Source organism: Fukomys damarensis, unplaced genomic scaffold, assembly GCF_012274545.1.
Source record: "Fukomys damarensis isolate Sample0158 unplaced genomic scaffold, DMR_v1.0_HiC HiC_scaffold_1, whole genome shotgun sequence".
In the NCBI taxonomy this organism is placed as follows: Eukaryota; Metazoa; Chordata; class Mammalia; order Rodentia; family Bathyergidae; genus Fukomys; species Fukomys damarensis.
In genome coordinates, this window is record NW_022900913.1 from 40,825,170 (window position 1) to 40,852,083 (window position 26,914).

Consider the following 26,914-nt stretch of genomic DNA (forward strand, 5'->3'; position numbering starts at 1 on the left):
CCCTATACAAAAAAAAAAAAAAAAAAAATTATATTTGATGGTGGGCATGGTGACACACACCTGTGGTCCCAGCTACTTAGGAGACTGAGGCAGGAAAATTACTAGATTCCAGGAGTTGGAGGCCACCCTGGCAACGTAGTGAGATCCCTGTTCGTGAAAATGAATAAATTAAAATTATATTTGAGACTTGTGATTTCCTTATGCATGAGTTTGCTTATATTCCTTATTCAGTATTTAAAAATATCTGGAGAACCAAAGCTCTGGATGTGTCTCAAATGTCTTATGTCTCACTTTCCCAGTTTCATTGCTCCTTTATCACCTTTTGTTCTTACCACAGATTATTTTTTAAATCATTTTAGTGACTTGTTATTCTAGTAAATCATCTTTATTATTAGAGAAAGCTTTGTGTTTTTGGTATGAAAAATGTTTCAGTTATATTTAAACATTCATGAAGATCCATATGAAAAAATCTATAATTCCAGGGTGATTTCAGAGAAGATAATTTTAATACTGCCATGCAAGTGCTTCGAGATGCAGGAGATTTGGCAAAAGGAGACCAGAAGGGGCGGAAAGGAGGAACAAAAGGTAATTGGAATTTTGTTTACAGAGTATTTTACTTGTAAATTGTATATTTAAATTACCCTGATATTTTATGTCTTTCATTAATATTTTCCTCAGGAAGCTATTTAAAGATGTGGAATATCATAAAATTGAATGAATAAAGGTTGATCGCTTTTTTTGCATGGTATTAATTTAGGTAAAATTTACACAGTATATAATTAATTGGTTTGAAGGGTATATAGTTCAGTGATTTTTTAATATATTCACATAATTAGGCAGACATCACCATAATTACCTTTTTTATTCAGATATAATTATATGCCATTAAAAATTAACTATTTTTAAATGTACATAGCTGTACAACCATTACCACTCTCAAAACATTTTTATAAGCCTCTCCCCAAAAAGAAAATCTCATATACATTAACAGTTATTCCACCACCCCTTCCTTACCCTAGACTTAAGCAATCACTAATCTATTTGTTGTCTCTATAGATTTGCTTTTTCTAGATATTTCATATAATTACAATCATATTTGGTCTTTTGTGGTTTTTTTTTTTTTCACTTAACATAATTTTAAGGTTCATCCCTGTTACATCATGGTTAATACTTTATGCTCAGATAGTATCCCATTGTAGAGATATGTCATATTTCACTTTTTCATTCACCAGTGAATGGAATTTGGTTTTATTTTTTGACTGTTCTGAATAATGTTTCTATATACATTCTTGCATGCAGTACAAGATTTTGAGGGAATATTTGGTTTCTTTTCCTTTGGGTATGAATGAACCTAGGAGTGGAGTTGTTGAGTCATATGGAAAGTCTGTTTTGCCTTCTGAGGACTCCCAAATTTTTACAAAGCAGCTGTGCCATTTTACAATCTGTTCAGGATCATATGACGGTTTCTTTGGTACTGAGGATCATACTCAGGACCATATGAGGGTTTGATTTTCCTACATCTTTGCTTATTATTATGTGTCTGTTGATTATAGTGATACTAGTGCATGTAGAATAATATTTCAATGTAGTTTTCATTCATATTTTCCCCGTGATCAGTGGTATAAGATATTAAGCATCTTTTATGTATTCTTTGGCCATTTTTATATCTTTGGAGAAGGATCTATTCTAATCCTTTATCTGTTTTTAAATTGGATTTTTTGTTGAGTTGGAAAGTTCTTTTAATCTTGAGTTATTTGACCTTTATCAAATCGATGATTTGCAGTATTTTTTTTCTCTATTTCAGTGTATTGATAATGTCTATTAAAGCACAAAAGCTTTTCATTTTGATGAAATCTAGTTTTACCTTTTTCTACACTTTGTTGCTTTACCTTTTGGTGTTATAGCCAAGAATGGTTGGTCTAACCCAGAATAATGAAGATTTTATACTCTATTTCAAGAATTTGCAGTTTTAGCTAGTTAGGTTTATCATACATTGTGAGTTAATTTTGGGGTGTAATTTATCTGATCTTTTTTTACAGGACCATCAAATGTGTTCAAGATTGTGAAGATGATTATGGAAAGAAATTTTCAACCTGTAATTATTTTCAGTTTTAGTAAGAAAGATTGTGAAGCTTATGCTCTTCAAATGACCAAATTAGATTTCAACACAGGTACTACATAATTTCTGGAGTTTTATTGTTGCATGCAGATGAATAAAACATATATTTCTGATAATGCATCTGCTGTCTGTTTCTGTTAAGTAGATTTTCAGCACATTTAGGCTTTTGCTAGGCCTTGATTTATAATTTATTTTTCTCTTATAAATGATACAAGTACACTGCCATGTGTTCAATCCATAGAACCACACTGAGAAACATTAATTCTTTTTTTTTTTTGGTACCAGGGATTGAACTCAGGACGTTGCGCTTGCAAGGCAGGCAGCAGAACTACTGAGCTAAATCCCCAGCTGAGAAACATTAAAATCATGTCTTCTTTTACTTTGTTATTGTGATTCTCTAGTTTTGGGGGGCCGGTAATGGAGATTGGTTTGTTTCACGCACACTAGGCAGGTCCTTTAGTACTGAACCATATCCTCAGCTCTCTCTGATTTCTTAAAGCTAGATCTCCTGGTCAGACTACCTTTCCTTGTAGAAAGTACTGTCGTTCATTGTTTGAGAAATCTAAACCAGAAAACCTGTCTTTTCCCTAACTGTGCTGAAATTCTCAAAGTAATACAACTTCTAGAAAATGCACCTTGACTGTAAATGTACCTCATTTAAAGTCACACAACCAGGTAGAGGGACAGCATGACCACAAATTACAGTGTGCTAAATACTAGTTTATTTGTCCTTAGGTTCTGCCTATAGCATATGTAATTATATACAGTGAGAAGTAGTATCTTTCTTTCTGAATACTGAGGATTGAACCCAGGGCTTCTGCATTGAGTTACATTTCCAGCACTTGTTTTATACATACATATATATATTTGGGGGGGTTACCGGGGATCAAACTCAGGCCCTTGTGCTTGCTTGCAAGGCAGGCGGTGGAACCACTGAGCCAAATCCCCCCCGCCCATACTTTATATTAAGATAGGGTCTTGCTAAGTTGGCTGGGATTTAAGTTGAAATCCTTCTGCCTCAGCCTCCCAGAGTTCTGGGATTATATGCATGTGCCATGACACCTGGCTGAAAATAATACCATCGAATTCCACCACCTGCCTCACAATTAGAACGTCCTGAGTTTGATCCCTGGTACCAAATAATAATAATAATATCCAAAATCAAATTGCAGCTGTAATTTTTTTTTTTTTTTTAGTATCAAAGCAGGTGTATTATGTATTTTCAAGCAAATTCTTTTCTGTGGGTCAAATTAAAATGGCAGGTTACCTGAATAGCCTCTCAAAACCAGTAATATTTTATTTTTTATGAGTGAATTGTTATTCTTAGACATGTTTTTTTTTTTAACCAGTGCTGAATATGCTTAAAGTTTTAGGGTTATCTATTATTTCAACCAACAGTTATTGAGTACGTCTTATTTTTTAGACGTAGGACAAGAAAGCAGTGTAATAGTTAAAGAATGTGCTCTGGAATTGTTGCTCATAACAGTTAATACCAGTGCTCTCTGCACTTAGCCTCACTTTCCTTAGTTGCAAAAGATGACTAATAATATTTCTGTGTCCCATAATTATGAGAATGAAATGTTCCTTGTGAAGCACTTAGTGTAATTAATACTATTTTTGTTAACACTTTTTTGTGAATTGATTCTGTTATGTGTTGAAAGGCAGTGAATTTTATAAATGTTGTGATACTTTATCAACTTTTTTTTTATCACCTTAAATACTGATTTTTTTACTTTTACTCTCTAAGCTCTCATTCTTGGTAATGTGTGAAGTTTCATTTACTGACTCATTCTAAAATTTATGTATCCTTGAATTTTCTCTTAGATGAAGAAAAGAAGATGGTTGAAGAAGTATTCAGTAATGCAATTGACTGCCTATCTGATGAAGATAAAAAGCTTCCTCAGGTGAATTTTTTATTATCAGTAAAATTATGGATGTTAATAGGTGGCATTTATTAACTTTGCATTTTTCAATTTTGCTATGTTGCACTGTTTATACATTGAAGCATATATGTTGTAATATTTACTGAAATGACTTGGATTCACATTTTAACCTGCTGAGAAGGTACTAGGAAAGATTTTTGCTCTTTTGTTTTGTTTTGTTTTGTTTTTTGAGACAGATTTTGCTATATAGCTCAGGCTGGCCTTGAACTCCCTGTGTAGCCCAGGCTGGCCCTGAACTGAATGTAATCTTCCTGCCTCAACCTCTAGAGTGCTGACATTATAGGCATACACCAGCAAGCACACTCTATGATGTTTTTGTTCTCTGAAGATACATTTTTCTAAAAGCTAGCACGGTCAAGAAATTAATTTACAGAATTTTTAGGGCTAGTTTTAAGTTACTTAAATTCTCAATTCTTTTGGTACCAGGGACCTTGTGCTTGCGCGGCAGGCAGCGGCACCCCTGAGCTAAATTATACCCAGAAGTTATCTGGGAATTATAAAATATGCTGGTATTTTAGTGTCACTATCAGATTCTGATTTAACTGGTCTAGTTTGTGTCCTGATTTTATAATCTTGAAAACTCCCCACATGATCCTACTGTGTATACAAAACTGAGAATTGCTATAGACCAAGCAAATACATGAAAGTTTTGCTGCATGAAAGGAGAAATTTAGAAGTCATTCTTTGCTTTGATTTATAAAAGATCCACTGTATGCCTGCAGTAGGTTATTTCTTGATATTTAAAATGGTATTTATAAATTGTTTGTAGTTTTTCCTCCCATCTGAATTACTAGTATTGAAGCACTGAGTTATGTCTTATATAATCTTTGTTACCCTAGCATACTTCTAATAGTATTTTAATGACTGTTGGGAAAGTGCTAATGAGAATGAACTCTCCAGTAATTCATTTGTTTTTAAATGAAATATATATTTGTGTTGAATATGTTTTACCCAATATATTTTGAATTAATTTATCTTTCTTTTTTGGTACTGGAGATCGAACTCAGGACCTTGTGCATGTAAGGCAGGCAGCAGCATCACTGAGCTACATCCCCAGCCTTAATTTGTCTATTTTTTAAAAAAGACAAACATTTTGATATGTTTCCTGAGCTGGCCTTTAACTCAAGTGATTTTTCTGTCTCTTCATCCCAAATAGCTGGGACTACAGGAACAAACCTCCATGCCTTATCCTTTTTGTATAAATATAAATGCTGTCCTGGCTTAATAATTTTTGTAGGAGACAAAGTGGTAGTGAAAAATTTGAAGCAACAAAGCATTTGTAAAACTTCTTCAAACATGCTTATGTGTCAGGTTAAAGAAACCCAAGCTAGAATTTTATTTTGTTGTTATTTTAATCTCTGAGAATGTTGCTTTGGGTTTTAATTTTATTCTCAAATATTTTATTAACAGTTTCTTGAAACAAGCCATTCCTTATTTAATGACCCATTTTTCTTAATTTGCTAGCTTAACACTCTTAAATTCTCCTTCACTGGTGTCATTATAAATGTTGCTCTAAAATGACAGGTTGAACATGTACTTCCTCTTTTGAAGCGAGGGATTGGTATTCACCATGGCGGATTACTTCCTATTTTGAAAGAAACTATAGAAATTCTTTTTTCTGAAGGATTAATAAAGGTATGATTTTATTTTTATTTATTATGCCCCAGAATTGATTTTTCTGTATACATTGAAAATTGTGGTGAACATTATTTATAGGTTGTTTTGTTTTTGCATTTTTTGGAATTGAACCCAGGGCCTTGCCCATGATAGGCAAATACTGTACCAGTGCACCAAGTTCCTATAGGCAGTTTTGTGGTTTGGGGTTATTTCATTGTTTCTTTAAAACTCACATAATGAATTTAGGTTTTATACATAATATACTTCATAAATTTTTGAGTGCATATAAAATAATTGTATTTTTTTCTTTAAGAAGTGTTAGTATTATTGGATGCAGTAGAATTTTGGAGAATTTTGGAGAAGATGCTATTTAATGATTACACGTGGAATTGTTTTAGTAACCAGTCAACTTACATGTTAAAATTTGCAGGTTAAAAGGATTGGTTTAGAGAAGAAAGATTTATTTGTTAAATTTAGGGATGAGCTTTTAGAGTATTTTGATTGAACCCACTGAGAATCTAATTTTTTTTTTAATGACAGTGATACTGATACTCAATATTGAGAAGTGGAAAACACCTCAAAATATAATTATATGCCTATACTGTATTTAAAAGCTAATTTAATAAGTAATTGGTTGGTATTTATACTCAGGTCCTGGTAAGGCTTGTTAGTTTTTCCTTCTATGTTGTAAATTTTGTAAGTCTCAATTTTATAGAGTCTTTTTCAGAGTTAAGTGTGATATTGTTTGGTTATAAAATTCACATAAATCAGTTGTACGTAAAACAAAGATCATCCTTTTTCACTTCCTAGAAATGTCTACTAGCATACATTCAAATAATATATGGTTTATTTTTGAACAAAAAAAGGTCATTGTATTCCTATATTATTAGTTGAATTTTGTCATGTGCGATTCTTCTTTTTAATAAATAAATGGCTCTCGTGAGATAAGGTAGTATTTTACTGATGAAAATTTAATAACTTATTACTTGACTTTTATATATTTATCTTTGTGTGCCCAAATCAGTTTTGTTGTTGTTGTTGTTGTTGTTGACAGTGTCTCACAATTAAACTTAAGACTTACTGATTGTGGGGCTGGGGATTTACCTCAGTGGTTCTGGAGCCTGACTCGCAAGCGCAAGGACCTGAGTTCGATCCCCAATACCAAAAAAAGATTTACTGATTGTGTTCTTCCCTCCGGGATCCCAATGGTGAAATTGTCCTCAAAATTGCTGGATTATGAGTAAAGTAGCCAGGACATTTGTGTTTAATTAGAAAAATACTCTGCAGCTTAATGTTTTGTCAGTTGGACCAGTTACATTCTCTCCACTTAACTATACTGCAATATAAGACTTTTTACTGAATTAAAACAATTAGAATTGCAAGGAATAGTTATTTAATTATACATATAAATGCTGAAGTACATCAGGGAAGGCATGTGGTCTGTTATTTTATTCTGTGACAATGTTACTTTTTATACTTGAATGATACTTTTTATACTTGAAAATTAGTTCTGTGAAAATTAGTTCTATGTAAAGTACTTGTTTTAATTATGTACTTGTTTTGATTATGTAATTAATTTATTTAATTTAATTATGTAATTATTCATTTAGGCCTTATTTGCCACAGAGACTTTTGCTATGGGAATTAACATGCCGGCTAGAACTGTTTTATTTACAAATGCCCGTAAATTTGATGGGAAGGATTTCCGATGGGTAAGTAATTAACATTGAAATATTTTTTATGTTTAATTATTGTATCTAAAATGACTAGCTCATAAAATGTTTGAGAGTATCAGTCCTATATGATTAAGAAACTCGTACCTGTCCTAATGCAAGTGGAGCTTCCCTAATATGAAAATCGAAATTGTTCAAAATCTGAAATAGTACCATTACTCAGTGGCACATATGCAGAAAACTTCAAATTTTGTAGTACAGATTTTGGATTTTCAAATTAGGTATGCTCAACTGGTAATGCTTATGCACATATTCCAAAATCCAAAACTGAAAAAATGTGAAATACTTCTGCTCCCAAGTATTTCTGCTAAGGGATATTCAACCCACGTAAGAAGTCCGTCATGGGTAAGCCTTGGATCCTTTAATTTCTGCCCTGTCCTTTTTCTGCCACACCTACCAGAAAAATAAAACTCCTTTAGGTTAAGGAACTTAGTGTTGGGGAACTAAGTGTACAAATAATCAAAATTCTTTAAAACATTTTAAATAAATCTAGAATTTTTATATTTTGAAGTTTAAAGTCTTTAAAGTACCATTACTTAAATGGCTATAGTTGTACATTATTATTTTGCCCTTAAGATTTGAAATAGAAGTTGTAATAGATTCGCACACATGTCTTTTCCAACAGAGAAGGAGGGAGAAAGTTGGGAGCTTGGGTGAAACAGTGAATTAGTATAAAAAGTAGAACTTTAATCCAGAGGCAAGTATTCCATTCAACAAGCAATTACCAAATTTAAAATATGGACTTAGAACTTGGATAGATACTGGGATAAAAACAAAAAGCTAAAATAATCTTAGCTTTAGTGAAAATATTGTAGTGGGTGAAAGTTGAAGGACATGCAATATATCCGATCATGTTATATCTAAAGATCATAAAAGGTGATAGCATAAGGAATTTGATTGTATATTATGGGCCAGAAAAAGACTAGTAGGGAGTCCTTAAATTAAGCAATAATAGAGATGGGTATTTGCCAGCCAGGCAGTGGAGCATTTGTAGGAGTATAAAAGAGGTGATGGAAGGAAGATTGATCATTTGAGCTTCCATTTTGAACTAAAGACTTCCTTCCATAGTCTGGCATTTGGCAGAAATTTTAATGACAGTCAAATCTTGATACTTATCTGCTCTGAAACTCATTATATTTGATACTTATTTTCATGTGATAATTTTGTTCCAGTGCTTGTTTTACTAGTTCAAGCTAGAACTTGTAGGTGTCCAGTGCCTGGAGACTCACTACCCTTCCCATCCGAAACAGTTTGGAACTTTGTTTTCCTTTCCAAAGCCAATTAATGACAAGTACCTAGGTACCATTCTAGCCCTTTACTTAGCCTCTTGTATTTGAAATTTATTAGTGATTATTTTCTGCTTAGAGAAGTGTTTAGCACTTACAACAAATTGTTAAAATACTATAAGTACACATGGAAGAACTGTAAAGGCAAAGCATTTTTTCTTGATTCTTTTTAATTGCAAAATGTGTAAAGTATGCGGCAGTGCCAGTTCTCCTTAGAAATTATCACAGTCTTTCTAAATGTTCTGTAACTTGATAACTTTAATTTTAATTTTAATTTTTTAAGAAACATAAAGAGGTTTGGCATAATTTATGAGTACGAGCTCTGAAGAGAGGTGAATTATTTTCAGAAGCTGAGAATATTTGTACAGTTTTTCTTGAGGGGTTGGAAATTAAAGAATTTTGAGACTATAGGGAATTCTTTCTTGATCTTAGTTTATGGGAAAAGGATGGCTCACCCACAGATGTAATTGCCCATTTTACAGGTAAAAAGCATGAGGCCAGTATTTTTTTAAAGCTGGGTAATCTCAGATGTTTTGCCTAAAAACATTCTTTGAACTCTCAGTTATTTCTTTAAGATCAGATTTCTGCCCTTACTTTGATCAACTAAGCTAAATTATGGACTTAACCACTTATTCAATTATTATTGTTAATAATACAGGATTATTTAAATACAAGATGACCAAAATTATGTTTTTTGTTAATTTTTATAAGCTAATATCACAGGAATTATAAGGACAATTTTATCAACTTTATTCAATATAAGATTCAGCTGATTGAAATGACACCTACCGAGCAACACTCAGGGTAGTTAGTATGTAAATAAATGCACTGCACCCAGGTAATGAGTGATGGGTAAACTATTAAGTGGTTCGAGTATTTTGGGATATACGGTGTGAAGGTTCTAGAAGAAAAGAAGCATAAACAAACCTAGGGAATAAACCTTGGGCAACTCTGACCATGTCTTAAAGTCACACTTTTTTTTTTTTTTTTTTTTTTTTTTTTTTTTTTTGATCTCATTATGTAGTTGAGACTGACCTGGACCTCATTATGTAGCCCAGGCTGGTTTCAAACTCACAGCAATGCTCTTGCCTCAGCCTCTTGAGTGCTAGGATTACAGGTGTGCGCCAGCACGCCCGGCTTAATTTCATAGTCTTATGAAGATCCAGTCTGCTATAAAATACAATTTATAAATTACTATTTTTCATATCTCCTTCTGGACTTCTTTATTCTCTTACCTCACTCTCAGTGCCCCCTCCCCCATTTTGATCCATTTTAATTCTTAAGGGATACAAAGAGGATAAAGATATGTTTTTTATGGGTACTTCAGGGTGGTGGCGGCATGCTGACCCTACTTAGCTAGGGCTCAAAAATCTCACCTTAACTGAGAAAGATGGATCTTCTTTAATGAACCATCACCTTTTGATAGAAAAGAGGGCCGGAACACTAGCAAGTCATTGATGCTTAAGCTTCATTTTATAACCAAGTTAAATGATCAGGGGCCAAAAATTAAAAAGTAGTAGCTTTAATAAGTTATAGAAGTGGCCTGGGGATTTAGCTCAGTGGTGCCGTGGCCTGCCTCGCAGGCACAAGGTCTTGAGTTTGATCCCCATTACCAAAAAAAAGTTATAGAAATCAGACAAAATTAGGCAGCATTCAGCATAAACCTTTTGTCTTTAATGTTAACTTCTTTTTTCAGAGGTTTTAACCCAAATACAATAGATGGAGTTTAACAGTATACAGACTACTGTTTGTCAAAGAAATTCAGTATTCTATTTTAATTGCATCCATAGTCAAGGAATACCCTAAATAAAGATATCTATGTATGTATTTGTAACCATTGGGGTAACTTTTAAATTGAAAAAGTCTGATTTATATAGCATATGATTTTTAACTGAAAAGCAGCTAAGATTTCATATTTTATATTTTAAATTAATGTAATTTTTTAGTTCTTCATAATCCATTGATTTAAAATTACTCAGTTTGATTCCATAAGAGAATAGGTAACTAAATCTTTTGGCACTTATTCCTTGGCATTCTTTGTCCTTCTGCAAGGGTGGTTCTTATGTCCTGGTGAGTGTGTAGCTAAATATCACAAAGCAAGCTCTTTTCATGATTCAAGATCATAATTATGAAATTTAAAAATTATAGTCCAATGTAGCAGTGTCCTTAGATTCTTTGAGATTTTTATTGGACTGCTTTCTCGAAATGTTTCAGTATTTCTAAGATTGGCTTTCCAGTCTGTTTTTTTCTACCACTTCCTTACTCCCAGGTAGTCAGGTCTTTGTTAGTCTTTCTTGGGCCTGATTAGCCTAGACATTCTTACCTCTTCTGTAGCCACAATTCTTCTTTAATTACAGTTGTTTTCTTTTGTTTTAATGGGATCTAGGTATTTTTTTTTTTTGCTGCAAGAGAAAAATATATATGTACTTAGAGGAATTCTCTTTCCCAATGTTTAGGTTGATGCATGCTTCCCTAATAACTTCTACATAAGATTGCTAACCCTTCTTTACTAGATTGTTCTTAATGACACATGAAACTTTTATCAGACTCCAAAGGCCAAACCAGGAATTATGCTTTTATTAAGTGTTAGTTTTGTGTTGATCTCATTTTGCAGACTAAGAAAGTTAATTATATTGAAATCAGAATTGGTATTTGGTTGAATTTGGTTTATTGTTAGGCTTTACTGTTTTTAGAATATCTATTTGAAAAGTATTTTTATGACAATGAATTATCTAGTATTTCTTGGTAGCTGTGGTGTATTTGAAAACATACAACAGTAATTCACTTTAGTTTTAAAATTACGTTATTTTGGAGCTAAAATTTAGCTTTGAAACATTATTCTCAAATGTTTTGCATTTTTGTGCTTTTACTTAAACTCTCCTGAAAGAATTTCTGTTGCTAGTATTCTGTTTTATTAAGGATGAAACCCCTGGGCTTTATGTATACTAGACAACCACTAACCTATCCCTATCCCTTCTAAAAGTTCATGTGTTTGATCATGTTTCCTTTCTTGGGATATATAATTTGTACTTGTAAATTTTGCAATAAAAAAAATTAAGAGCATGTTTTTATCACACTATCTTCTAAGCTCTGAATTTTAATTATGTCCATTCAGATTTCCTCTGGTGAATACATTCAGATGTCTGGTCGTGCTGGAAGAAGAGGAATGGACGACAGAGGGATTGTAATTCTTATGGTTGATGAAAAGATGAGCCCAACAGTTGGAAAACAGCTTCTTAAGGTAACAGAGTTAAGGTTCTGTGCTTTTACCAAGAATTCTAGAACTACGCTTTCGGAGCCACTTTTAAATTAGTTGTATTGAGGCCAGGGATTTAGCTCAGTGGCAACACACCTGCCTTGTAAGCTCAAGGTCCTGAGTACGATCCGCAGTACCTCAAAAAAAAAAAAAAAAAAAAAAATTTAGTTGTATCAGTTCAGGTACTTTTCCAAGTAGAAAAGTTGATTTATTAAACTATCTGCACTTGAGAAGGTAGAAGAGGATGGCTGTTCAAAATATTCACATATTGTATCCAGCTTCCCCTAGTAGACAAAGAGTACTCATGGCAATGGAACGCAGACCAAAGCTGAACAACATATTTACTTTACCATCCAAATTTAAGATACCTTGATTCAAGCCTTTAAAAAGTTAATTAATTATAATTATTCAAATCAGAAGTTGAATCAGAGGGAAAATGTGGGACTCCTGGAAATATTGATGAATGGATCTTTTGTTTATCAGCGGTTAAGAGATAATTTACATTTCTTCAGTACAATTGGAAAAACTCATGTGTTCTAATATACTGCTCATGTTTTTTTAAGAATGTAAAAATATTGCAGTAGTTCTAGTAATTCCAGTTCAGGAAAAATTGAGATGATTTTTGGACTGATTGTGGTTAAAGGTTTTGTGAAGGAAATTATCTGCAGGCAAACTGTGAGGATGGTGTTGGGGAGAGGGATTGTATCTTGACTTTCAGAGCTAAAAAAGAAATGGAAAGAGAAGGGGTTTCACAATCAAGAATTAACATGTATTAAGGGTCTATCTGAACAAAAGATTTGTGTGAACATTTATGGATAAGAAAGATGCTTTTATTTACTAAATTGGGCGTTCAGTTCTGAGGCTGGTGCAAATTAAGGTCACATTGTTCTGCCACTCAGTTTACTCTATTTTACAAGAAAATACTTTCTACTGTCTAATCCTTAGCCTACCCCTTCTTTGGTATCAGCCATATGTAAAGAGGACAAGGAATTACTACATGTAGACAGAGAATGGTCTGTAAATTTGGGGTCAATATATTAGTTTTCTGTCATAAGAGTTCATAGCTCACTTTTATCTAAATATCATAAAATATATTCTCTTAGTACAGGACAGGTTATGCTGTGATAACAAACATAAATTTTAGCGTAGAGGTTTATTTGTTTTTTATCACATGTTCCTTATAAGTTGATAGAGGAGGTCTGGCTTCTTATTATTGTTTAGAGATCTAATCTGGTGGAATAACCAACCATCTTAAACATTATCTGTCAATGTGCCAAAAGTAAAAAATAGCTCTTCACACTATTAAAAACTTGTTCAGAAAGTGGCCTGTTAATTACCTCTGAAACTTACTGGTCCCATCCATTGAAAAAACATGTTGGCTTGCATTGAAAAAGGAGAGAGCTCTGTTACCACTTTGTTTTGGTCAACTGAAGAAAAGAATAGTATGTCTTAGTATTGTATCATATTGTTTAGTATTTCTTAAGGTTAAATGATTTTAATATTTCTTAGATTAAATGATTAGCATTTTATCAGATTAAAATTACTAGTGTAAATTTATTCAAAAAAACCTACAAAGTTGTCATGGCTTTCTCCAATAGGGCTCAGCTGATCCTCTTAATAGTGCTTTCCATTTGACCTACAACATGGTTTTGAACTTACTACGTGTTGAAGAAATTAACCCTGAGTATATGCTAGAAAAATCTTTCTACCAGTTTCAACATTACAGAGCCATTCCAGGAGTAGTAGAGAGTAAGTATAAAACACCATAACAGCCTTCTTTTAAATAGGTAAAATAAAATCACTATATTATTGGCTAGTTTGGCCTTTTTTTCCTACTTAGACAAGTCTTGGTCCTTACATAAAGGACCGCAGGACTATAGTCTAGCCTTTATACACTGAAGCAATTCAAAATGAAAGTAGAAAAACTGGCAAAAGATTTTTTTCTAATTGGTTCCGCCATGGCATAATTAATGTCCAAAGTGAGTGTTTCTGTAGTAAGTACATTCACATACAATATTGCTTAATCGTTGTAGACTGCAGTGTAACTGATCATCATATAGAAGTGACTAAAAACAAAATTCTTTTAAATTATAGGTTTGGTTAATCTTATAAAAATAATGCATAGTCATAAAAATGGGAAAGCAGGGCCAGGGATTTAGCTCAGTGGTGCTGCCTCCTGAATTCGATCGCCAGTACTTCAAAAAGGGGTTGGTGCAAAATGAAGTTAAAATTATTTTATTCTTAAGACAGAGTTAGTTGTATAGCCATTGTTAACATTTTACAGTTTGTTCTTGTTCCTGTGCTCTTTTTATTTTTAAACTAAAAAAAATCAGATGTGCAGTTTTGATAATAATTATGGTATTTATAATTGATATCATTTGTTAAATATTTACCTTATGGCTAACCTTGTGTTAAATGCTTTACTTTCACTAGCTCATTGTTTTGGCTTTTAAAATTTTGAGTATCCTTGAAAATATATATTTTTAGTGAGTTATATTTCCATTCTCAAAATACACCATGATTAATTTAACAATGGCAAACTAGAGATTCCTTCTAATCACTAATCCAAAGGGAGCAATCTACTCCTTTTTAATACAGCCAAAATTAAACTCTAATATGCCTTAGAAGAATGAAAAAGGCTTAGAAGATCCAAAGAAATCATTCATTCTCTCTTTTTTTAAAACCTTTAACTGAATGATGCAGCATAAAGCTATTTACTCTTTCCTTAATATTTCTGGCCATTTGGAGGAGCTTTGGCATCGTTTTACCGGTAGGTAGGGGGATTAGAGAAATTAAGTCAGTATTTTATGGTTGGGTATACATTTGATTGGTGGTAGAATTGGGGTTAGAGTCTTGGACTCCTGCTACCAGGCAGTGCTGTTTTTATTAAGCATAACTCATCCTTTCTAAATAAAGTGATAAGAATAGATGTAGTAACTTCTGTAACTGAAAAAGAAAAAGATAACGGTTTTAAAAAATTGTACAGGCTAGCTTACCTTTACTTAAATTTCCATGAGCAAAGTTGTTGAAATTTTTAAAAACTTACAAAATTAATGTATAGAATTTGAGAACATACCTCATTTTAATTATTTTCTCATAAAAATACGTAATGCCATTTGTGCTTATTTGACTAACATCTTAACAAAAAAAAAATTAAGTGTAATTCTAGTTTCTGTGAATAGTATCTTTAAAGGAACCATAAATCTTAGTCTCATCAAAATTATAATAAAATGTACAAAATCAGGATTTTAGTATTCTTTGGATTTGAGGTTGAATAAAAGAAATGATGGGGTCAGATTAGTATTAAAGAGAGAAAGAATTCATTTTATATCATATCATTGAAATTTCAGATGTCACTGAAATAGATACAAGATTGTAACAGTTAAAAAGACTTAAACTTGAAAATATTCCTCTCCAGGTAGTTAGCCCTAGGTCATTCATAAGTTGAATTATATTTACATTCTAACCCAGTAGATAGATTCATTTGGAAACTGAATAACCAAGATAAATAAGTAATTTGGTATGCCTACTTTTTATTTTATTTTTTCTCTCTTATGTATTCTGACCAGGCTACTTTTAAAACTTCAGTTGTATTGTTAATTTGCAGTTCTGTACAAAATACCCAAGGTACAGCAGAGAATGGAGGAAAAGCTCCCAAGTACCTTACTGTTTATTTAAAGCCCTTTTCATGACCTGTAGCAAGTTCAGATTATTTAATAGAATCGACACTAAGCTACCCACTCTATGAACATTATTACCACCATTTTTTGTCTCCCTACCCTCTTTCTCCTCAAGCCACAGCTTTTGTTTAAGTTTGTGTTGTTTCAGTGTAGTTCTGACCTATGAAAAGGACCCACTCCCTGGTGTTGCTCTTATTTCTGTACTTGTATCTTCTTGCAGTTGAATTACATTTTTAAAGGTCAGGACCTATTTTTCAAACTCACTACTTGTTTAGAGACTGAGAATTTATTTGTTTTTAACAATTCTTTATTCATTATAACATATTAAGTAGTTTGTTTACATGAGATTATTTTCCTTTTTGATCTACTGAATCCATAGTAGTTTTTGGTTTTTTTGTTTCTTTTGTGGTACGGGAATCGAACTCAGAAGTTTGTGCTTGCAAGGCTGGCACAGTGCCATTGATCTAAATCTCTGGCCCCCATACTAGATTTTTCAATGAGCCACAAGAATAAAACTTCTAGGACTTCATTGTCCTTTACAAAAAAGAGAAATACATACTTAATTTTAACCTTTTCATTAATAGATAATGCCATGGTCAATAGCAAGGGATGTAGAGTTAGACTTATATTTGATTCAGTTCTGCCCTTAATTTGTTCTTCACCCAGTTTAAAAAAATTAAATGTGATAATTTATGTTAAATGCTCGGTAAGTCCTTGTTGTGAATACTAATAGTTTTGCCTTAGATTAACAAAGCAGTTTATTCTTTAACCTTTTGAAAAATTTGCCTAGTTCCAAAAGTGACAGTCCATTTCCCTATCACATGCCTACTTCACATATTATGTAATGCAGATATATCTGTGTAGTCACCCTCTTCCTCCCAAAAGGAAGAAATGGTTGCAAACTGAGTTTGTGTTGTGTATATGTTATTTCCTAAAGTAGTAGGGCTCTCATAATGGCCGTGCCCATAGGATCGTCTACTTTATACTGTGTTGAAACCAGCTTCTTACACTGAAGGTTTTTTTTAAAATCTGATTGGGATTTGAGAATAGAGTAACTCCCTTCCCTTTTTACCTACAGTTTCACTCTCTTTTGATTTTAGTTACTCATAGTCAACTATAATGTGAAAATATTAAAATAGTCTAGAAATAAATAATTTGTAAGTTTTTAAAGTATAGGTCATTTTCTGTAGCCTGATGAAATTAATAATACAATAGTAATATAATTCCTATTTACTAAGGATTATACTGTTGGCTAAGTGAATTCTGTATCTTTTGTCAGTTGATCACAAGGAAAGCCTTGTGTGGTATATGGATACTGTTATCCTCGTTTTACATGTTAAAAACTTAAGCACACAGGTTAGAGGAATTTGATATAGATCAATAGAATAGAATTCAGAGTCCGGAAGTAAACCCATTTATCTATTATCAGTTGATATTTCAACAAATATTGCTAGAATAGCACTATGCAAAAAAATGGAGTTAGAACTTTACCTCACATTGTGATTAAAAATGAATTCAAAAAAGTGAAAATCCAAAATATAAGATGTAAAATCATGAAACTCTTAGAAGAAAACAGGTATAAATTTTTATAATTTTGGATTTGATAAGAATTTATTAGATTTGACACCAAAAGTGCAAACCAATAAATTGGACTTCACCAAAAAAGGAAAACTGTTGTACATTAAAGATAACCGTCAAAAGGTAAAAATAGGAGAAAATGTTTGCAAATCATTCCTCTAATAAGGGTCTGTTAGCCAGAGTATATAAAGAGCTCTTACAACTTAACACCAAAAAGATAAATTCAGTTTTAAAATGGACAAAGATTTTAAATGGAAATTCTCCAAATGATATAGAAATGACAAACACATAAACAGATGCTCAACATTAGTTGTAAGGGAAATGCAAATCAAAACCACTTCACACTCTCTGGGATGGTTTTTTTTTTTTTTTAAGGAAAAAAATGGGTTTGATCCCCAGAACCACAAAAACTAAAGGGTGGGGAACAACAAAATGACATGGTCACCATGGAAAATAGTTTGCCAGTTCACCAAGTTAAATGTTGAACTGTCAGATCACCCAGCAACTTTATAACTGGGTATACATCCAAAAAATTGAAAACCTATTCAATCACAAACTTGTTTGATGTTTTTAGCAGCACCATGCATCATAACCAGAGAGTGGAACCAATCTAAATGTCCATCAGCTAGTCTGTGGACGAATGTATATCCATATAGAAGACTGTTATCCAGACATCAAAAAAAATGAATTACTAGTGTATACTCAACATGGATAAAACTTAGAAGCATGTTTAATAAAGGAAGCAAGTCATAAAAGCCCTCATATTATCTGTTGACATGTATGTGAAATATATAGAATAGGAAAATCCATAGAGAAAGAAAGCACAAAGAAAGATCAGTGGAAGTAGAAAGTGAAGTGTTTTCTTAATGGATATAGTTTCATTTTGGTATGGTGGAAAAGTTCCTGACCTTATAAAGGTTATGATTGCATACATTGTGAATGTATTAAATATCACTGATGGTAAATTTTATGTTACGTGCATTTTATGACAATAAAAATAGCTAACAGTGGATTGGAGACACAATGGAATGGGTAAGGAAGGAAAACCAGCACTAGAAGCAGAGTTAGGGCGCGGAATAAATGGAATCAGAATAAGAGGATAATTGCCATAGGCAGAGACATAGGTGAACCTTAATAGAGAAGGAAGGGATAACTAGCCTTAGTCATCTCTGAAGAATCTTTCCTTAAAATCTCCAGTGCAGGGCCCAGGGATTTAGCTCAGTGGTTCTGCTGCCTGCTTTGCAACTGCAAGGACTCGAGTTCAGTCCCCGGGTGTGTGCGCGCGCACACACACGCACACACATATCTCCAGTACAGTCTATGCAGATTGACTTGTTCCTTATACTTCTAATAGAAAAATTATAATTTATAAAGTTTATGCATGTGTTATATTATACATATGTTTTATTTTCAGAGGTTAAGAACTCTGAACAACAGTATAATAAAATAGTAATTCCCAATGAAGAAAGTGTAGTCATCTATTACAAGATCAGACAGCAGCTTGCCAAATTGGGTAAAGAAATTGAAGAATATATTCATAAACCAAAATACTGCTTACCATTTCTACAACCAGGTCGTTTGGTAAAGGTATGTAATTGTTTATAAATATTTCACTATTTCTTTTTTTTTTTTTTTTCCCAGTACTAGGGATCAAACTCAGGACCATGCACTTGTGAGGCAGGCATGGTGCCACTATGCTAAATCCCCAGCCCAGTATTTCACTGTTTCAGCACCACCACCAATTTACAACATTTTCAAAATACTTTGGATAAAGATCTAGTATTTATTTTGGCAAATGCATCCTGCTACAATAATTGATCTGTGATAATTTACCTCTTTCATAGGTAATGTGGGGTTGGGTGAAAGGCCTTTTTTTAAATCACCATGGTTTTCATTTTCAGAAATATAAATTGGAAATAATTTTGAAATTACTATATAAAATTTCTGATCTTCAAATGCTATCTAAAACACAGTTTTAGGTCTTAGAAAAGTCATTATATATAAAAGACTTAAGATATTCTCAGAACAAACTGTACTCATTTTTATTGTTTGCCTCTTGAATCTTATTATTCTCTGAACCTGTGAGATTGGCTTTTTTTTCCTGTAAGAGTAAGATCTTGGTACTTGAATTTAGCATTTACCTTTTTAAAAATAGGAAATTAAAGAGTTCTATTAGGTTATAATGTAGGAATGGAAATTACACTTGCCTTTTCATATGTTACCATTTACTTGCTTATTTTCAGGTAAAGAATGAAGGAGATGACTTTGGCTGGGGAGTAGTAGTGAATTTCTCAAAAAAGTCAAATGTTAAGGTAAGCTATTATTCATAAAGTCAAATTACATATGTATTTTTAGTAAAATGGTTTTTCAGACTCGAATGTATGTAAATAGGATTACCTTAAGAACTGGCCCTGAGGAATTAATTTTTTTAATCTTAAATTTTGTCCTCAAAATGATGTCCTTATTTCTTAAAACAAAATATGAGTTTACGTAATTTTACTCTTTAAATTGAATATTAGGTAAAATCAACTTCTGATACGGAAAATTAAGATTCTTATTTAGGTATATGTCAGAGACTTGAAGCAAAGTATTGAGTTCATATAAGATGACATCTGTGTCCTTTTTTTTTTTGGGTACTGAGGATTGAACTTGGGACCTTGAGCTTGTGAGGCAGGTGGGGGAACCACTGAGCTAAACCCCTGGCCCTTTTATGTCTGTTTTTTAAACTTAAAACTTTTTTACTACATTATTGGCAGTAGAATCCAAGACCTTTGCACTGAGCTATATCCCCAGTTCAGTTTTATTTTTAGACAGAGTCTTGCTAATTTGCTCAGGTTGGGGCTTAACTTCGAATCCTCTTGCCTCTGCATCCCAGAATACTAAGATTATAGGAGTGTACCACAATTCCATGCACCTAGGTTCTTTCAAGATGGACTATTACTTTATGATTTTGTTCTTTAATTTATTTTCCCTGTCTGAGAGTAGAAACAATTACGAATTAAGCTTTGGCACTGAAAGTTTGCCTTGAAATAAACAAACTTTAAGATATTGAAGACATTAGTTGTGGAGAAAATCAAAATCTTACGTTTGTGATTGGTATTTTAATTTATGATCTGTGATTAATAATATCACTGAGGTCCTTCTTAATATTTAGTTTATTATTGCCATTTCAATAAATTATCTTCACCAGTAATTATGACTCTATAGGAATTTTTAAAAGGTCACAGTAAAAATGTACATGTACGCTATGAAAATTAAATGATTAAAAAAAGGTATTGCCACACTCTTATCTCATTTGATGTCAATTTATCATGCAGTTATTGACCATTGTTACAAAAAAACTATGCTCACTTGTTTGGTAAATATGACAAGCAGATAATAAAAATACAACACAATGAAATACTTTAATAAAGATACAATAATAGTGCATTTGAAGCAGAGAAGAGAAAAATTAATTGAAGTATTGGAGATGACATCTGAGAAGGAAGAGAATTTAAATATTGAATGGAACCATAAAGAGTGAGAGAGTTAAGGTGTATGTGTGTGGTGGGAGGAGCTATGGTAGGTAGCAATCTCAGACTATTTCAAGTCAAGGAAAGTACCTAAGAAAAGATTGGAGGGCTAGAGATTTAACTCAGTGGTACCGTGCCTGCCTTGCCAAGTGCAAGGTCCTGAGTTTGATCCTACTATCAGAAAAAAAGGATTGGAGATAGTCATGGGAAGTGGTTAAGATACAGGTCTTGAGTACATATATTGGGGCTAAATCTAAACATTTGAAAATAGTGGCAGGCTGTTGACAGCTAGTTTGCTGCTTGATGATTTGTTTATTTTCCCTTGGTCTGGAAATTATATGATCAGAAGTTATTTTGATGGAAGTGTTTGAAGAATGTTGGAAAGAAGGGCTGGGGATTTAGCTCAGTGGTTCTGTGCATGCCTTGCAAGTGCAAGGTCCTGAATTCGATCCCCAGTACTAAAAAAAAAAAAAGAGAGAGAGAGAAAAGAATATTGGAAAGAGTAGCACAATAGAGTCTGGTAGGTCCATTAAGGAGGCTGTTAATTCTTGTTTGGGGTAAGAGTCAGACAGAGGATGGGAATAGAAAAGGAAAGGTTCAGTAGGAGGAGACTCAGTAACTAGAATTGACAGTATTTTCCTAGAAAGTTGAGGGTAATGTGATGATGGTTTAAAGTTGGATATGTAAGAGATGGCAGAATTCACTCAGAGGACACTGTTAAACTGGATGAATTTTCTCTTTCCCATTGTAGTACTTTCTTCTCTCTCTCAAAATGAAATGAAGCTCAGAATATTTAACCTTGAAATAAATGGCATGAATGTTATTCATTTGAGCCATGAGTAGAGCTCAGTTCTTACTTAAGGTTCTTTATATTTTCTATAATTCATCTTCAACCAAGAGAAAGAACTATCAAATACCCATCTCCCAAACTCTGCACATACACAGGTTTTTTGTTTTTTGTTTTTGTCGTATTAATAGTGTAGATAAGATTTTCCTTGCAAGGTTAACTTAAGAGTAGTCTTATAGTTAAGCTTCTGTGACAGCTATTAAGTTATCTTTGTGTACAGTAGAAAGTGTGGAATGAATTCTAAACACTGTAGCTCTAACCATATTTTGGGACCTACAGTAGGAAAGCTGACATGTATTTACAAATTTATTCATTCCATAGTTTGGATATAGTTAAGTGCATTTTGCATAGGTTAGATTATTTGTTACCTCCAGTGTATTGTAATGCTATAGATTCACTATTGGTTTTTAGTTGTGTGTGTGTTTCTTTAATAGTCTTATTGCAGTAATATTAAAATACTGCGCAGTTTACCGATCTTACCACCTCCAATGTACATTTTCTTCACATCAACATGAAATCTGTATCATTCACTTGTCTTCTCATACCCCTCATCAGTAAGCAATTTCTAGTCTATTTTCTGTCTATAGATTTGCACATTGCAAAAGTTTCATAAAATGAATTATATAATACTTAGTCTTGTGACTAGCTTCTTTGACTTTGCATAATGTTTTCAAGTGTTAGCTGTGTTTTGGTGTGTATCAGTAATTCCTTTCTGTGTTTGAGCAGCATTTCAGTGTCTAGATGTACTGTATTTTGTGTACCCACAAATCAGTTGATACACATTTGTGTTGTTGCACCTCTGGGCTGTTATGAATCGTGCTTGTGTAAAAGTTTGTTTACAAGATTTGTATACACATGTTTTCGTTTCTTTGGGGTATATGCATAGTGTAATTGCTGAAGTCTGGAAGTGGTACAGGATAACCATTTAAGGAACTGCCAGTCTGTTTTCTAAAGTGGCCACAACTTTTTAAATACTCATAAGTTTTGTGTAAGAGTTTGAATATTTTAAGAGCCTCACCAACATGTATCTGATTTTTTTCCTACTTTGTATGTAAGTGTATCTTATTGTTATTTTGATTTCTATTTCCCTGGTGACTGATGAGGTCAAAGATGCTTTTAGATGTTTAATGGCCATTTATGTTTTGGAGAAATATATACTGCCATCATACTAAGTTTTGAAGAAAATGCAAATGTCTCCAAATTTTCATCTTTTTCAAGATTGTTTTTGCTATCCAGTGTCCTCCATGAAAATTTTAGAATGTGCTTTTCAATTTCTACAAATTGATTAAAAATGTAATAAAATCTGGGTCCATAAACAGCAATATTTTTCTGCTTATTTAGATCTCTGGATTTTTTTTCAACAATATTTTATTTTCCTAGTACAGGTTTTTGTACTTTGCTAAATTTATTCCTTAATTTTTATTTTTATTTATTTTTATTTTTTATTTTTTTGGTACTGGGGATCAAACTCGGGTCCTTGTGCTTATGAGGCAGGCAGCAGAACCACTGAGCTAAATCCCCGGCCCTATTCCTTAATATTTTAATCTTTTTGATGCTACTGTAAACAATATACTTCTCTTTCATTTTTCTATATGTTGCAATAAAATTTAGAGCAATATGCTTGACTTTTTAATATTAATCTTGTCTAACTTACTGGTTCTGCTTGTTGTTTTTTAGCAGATTCCCTAGCATTTCCTGCATACTAGATCATATTGTTTTCAAGTAAAGATAGTTTACTTCTTCCTTTCCAATATGGATGCCTTTTATTTCTTCTTCTTCTTCTTCTTTTTTTTTTTTTTTTTTTTTTTTTTTTTTTTTTTTTTTTTTTTTTCCGTACAGCGATCAAACTAAAAATGCCACTGAGCTAAATCCCCAGCTCTTTATTTCTTCTTCTTGCCTGGGTGCTTGCCTAATTGTAACTTCTGGCACATTGTTAATATGAGTCATTAGAGCAGATAGCTTTGTCTTTTTCCCATTGTTAGGGAAAAAAATTCCGTCTTTTGATGTGAAGTGTCATGTAAGTTGTGGAATTTCAGTAGGTGTACTCTTCATCAGGTTGAAAACGTTTTCATATGTTCTACTTTGTTGAATTTTTAATTATGAAAGATTATTGGATTTTGTTCAGTGTTTCTTTTTATTTTAATAAGTACATGCTTGCAGTACGTTTGCAATAATGATTACATTCATCATGGGAAGTTGATACATGTATGTAACATATCTTAATTCAGTTTTTAACCCCCTCTCCTTTATTGTCCCCTGTCCAGTATTATGTGCCCATTGAGGTGAACTTGTGGTTTTTATGTTTTATTGTATTTTGTATTTTGATATGGTTTATTATAATGATTGATTTTCAGATGTTAAACCAATTTTTGATTCCTGAGATAAGTCCTGTTTATTTGTTTTATATATTGTTTGATTCAGTTTGCTAGTGTGTTGTTGAGGATTTTTGCATCCATACACACAGAAGACGCTGATTGTAGTTTTCTTGTGATATTCTTTGGGTTTGGTGTCACTGGCTTCATAGAATGACTTTACGAAGTATTTCCTTCCTCCTTTTTTTCCTTTTTGCAGTACCAGGGATCACACTCGGGACCTTGCCCTTCTAAGGCAGGTGTGTTGCCACTGAGCTAAATCCCCGGCTTCACTCCTCTATTTTTTAAAGAATTCATATGAAATCTTTACATATTTGGTATAACCTGGCAATATAGCTGCCTAAGTCTGGGCTATTCTTTGTAACTTTTTTTTTTTTTTATTACTAAGTCTATCTCTTGGTATTGTTTTTGTCTATTTTATTTTATTTTATTTTATTTTATTTTATTTTATTTTATTTTATTTTATTTTATTTTATTTGACGTGTACTGGGTTTTTAACTCGGTGCTACTTTGTTACTAAGATGTTTCCCAGCCCCCCTCTTTTTTTTCCTCATTGAGTTTATTGGTACATTTTAGGTATACAGTGCAGTTACATTCATCACTGGGATCTTGTACCTTTACATGACAGGTCTTGGTTCTCATTTTTTCCCCTTGTCCCTGTCCTCCCTTCCGCATTTCCTCCCCTTCCCATTTACAAACACTTTATTTCCGTTTTTTCATTTTCTCATATTTTTTCTTTTCCCTTATTACCTTTTCCCTACCCTTCCCACTTTCCCTATACCTTTACCCCTTTTCCGCAGCCCCACCTTTTAAAAATATTTTCAAGGCAGGTTATAATAAGGTACATGGCCTCTCAAGTAGTTGAGATTGTGGGCATGTGCTGTCATGCTTGGCTCAAGTTTTTTTTTTCCTGCAGTATGTTCCAAAATTTGTATCTTACTAGGAATTAGTTTGTGTCACCTCAGTACTTAATAATGAACTCAGGACCTTGTGCTTGCTAGGCAGGTGTGGCACCACTGAGCTACATCCCCAGCCCTTAATTTATTCTTAAACATTGATTCATATTGTTACATTTTAATCCTGTGACTTCTGTAAAGTTATTCATAATGTCCCCCTTTCATTTCTGATTCTAATAATTTCAGTCCTTCATTTAAAAAGTTTTAAAATTTAGTTAGTATTGTACACTGTGTCCCTTTCATTCTTCTCAAGGTGTTTTCTAATTCTCCTTTGACTGCTGTGATTACTTAGGAGAGTGTTTTTATTACATTGTCTATTTCTCCCTTTGTTTCAAGATGTGTTTACTTTATTTTTTTAAAGTATATTTTATGTTAGTATAGCCACTTAAGCTTTTTTTTTTTTTTGCTTGTGGCATAATATATCTTTTCTCATCTTTTTCAGACTTTTCGGATCAGTAAATTTAAAATGTTTCCTGTGTTTGTGTCTCTTATATTTAGTTTATTTTGTATTTTTATCAAATCTGTAAGTATCTTCCTTTTCTGGGTTGCTTAATCCATTCACATTTAATCTTATTGACAAATTGAGGTTATTTCTGTTACTTTATTTTTCTACTTTTCCTTTATTGCTTTTTTTGGGGGGCCTCATGAATATTTTGTAATGGAGCATTTTGATTTCTTTAATAACTTTACAATATGTTTTTTGTTTGTGGTTTCTAGAGTATTTTCATGTATGTATGTATGTGTGTGTGTGTGTATGTGTACACACACACACACACACACACACACACACACACACACACACACACCTTATTAAAATAAGCCTTAGATTTCTACTGACTTAATTCCAGTGAGATACAAAAGCATGATTTTCATGTATTTCTGTTCCATTGCCCTGTTTCTCTCCAGATTCTTCACCTCCTAATAGCAGTTGAACCCAGGGCCTTAAGCAAACTTTGTGATACTGTTATATGTTACATCTACAATGTTATAAATCCAACAATATGTTGTTAGAATTATTACCTTGATATAATTTTTCAGCTTATTTTAAAAAATGGGTATTGGAGACCAAGCTGAGTCCTGTATGTGTGATATTGATGCTCTATGACAGAGCTACACTGCTAGCAATTTTGTAAAGATAGTTTGTAAAGAGTAATTATATATTTATAACATTTGTTATGTTGTTTCTGTGTCTGTCTCTCATTCTCATTTTGTGTTTTGATTTATTGTTTTTCTTTGGACTTGAATCATCTGCAGTTACTTCCTTAACCCAGTACAGCTTTGTTCCTACCCACCTCCTTTGTGCTGCCAAATGTACATTTTGATATGTTACAGATCAGTAGTAGTACTATATATACAGTTTTATAAATTGCTTCTTAAACCATTTAAGAGAAAGTAATCACCTTTATCAGTGTTTTTTGTGTGGACTCATATAAATGACAAACTTGCTTTAGTATTTCTTGGTAGGCAGATGTGTTAGCAACATAGTCTCTTAATTTTTCCTTATCTTGGAATGTGTTTTTGTTTTGTTTTTTGAAAGATACCTGTGCCGGATATGGAATTCTCAATGAACAGTTTTGTTTTCTGAATGTTTTTTTCTTTGTGCCAGCACAGTTCTTTCTGGACTTCATTATTTTCCTGAGAAGTTTCTGCTGTTAATCTTGTTGGAGTGTTCTTGTGAAAAATGAGTCCTTTTATCTTGCTGCTTTCCAGATTTTCTCCTCGTGACTTGGCATTTTTTATTATGATTAAAATTACCTGTATAAAAGTATCTGTGCCCTTCTTTGCATTATTTATCCTACTTAGAGTTGGATGACTTTCTAGATATGCATACTTTTTTTCCCCAGTAAGTTTGAGGCATTTTCAGCCATTATTTCTTTGAATTTTTTTTTCTGCTCCTTTCTTTCCAGTCTTTCTGGAATTCCTTATTGAGCATATTGTTGAGCTGCTTGGTGTCCTGCATTTCTCTGAGGCTCATTATTTTTCTCATTATTCTTTGTTGTTTTTACGGGAGGCAT

General features: G+C 32.8%; 1 protein-coding gene across 1 annotated transcript in view; it reads left to right on the plus strand.

Annotated features, from left to right (window-relative positions):
* The window catches only part of Mtrex (Mtr4 exosome RNA helicase), a 94,591-nt gene that overhangs the window by 37,413 nt on the left and 30,264 nt on the right, over positions 1-26,914 (plus strand). The window contains exons 10-18 of the mRNA XM_010626944.3: positions 483-585; positions 2,040-2,171; positions 3,944-4,023; positions 5,587-5,697; positions 7,290-7,391; positions 11,814-11,939; positions 13,553-13,703; positions 18,627-18,799; positions 19,456-19,524. Coding sequence (XP_010625246.1) covers positions 483-585; positions 2,040-2,171; positions 3,944-4,023; positions 5,587-5,697; positions 7,290-7,391; positions 11,814-11,939; positions 13,553-13,703; positions 18,627-18,799; positions 19,456-19,524 — 1,047 coding nt within the window. The remainder of the gene's footprint in view (positions 1-482; positions 586-2,039; positions 2,172-3,943; positions 4,024-5,586; positions 5,698-7,289; positions 7,392-11,813; positions 11,940-13,552; positions 13,704-18,626; positions 18,800-19,455; positions 19,525-26,914) is intronic.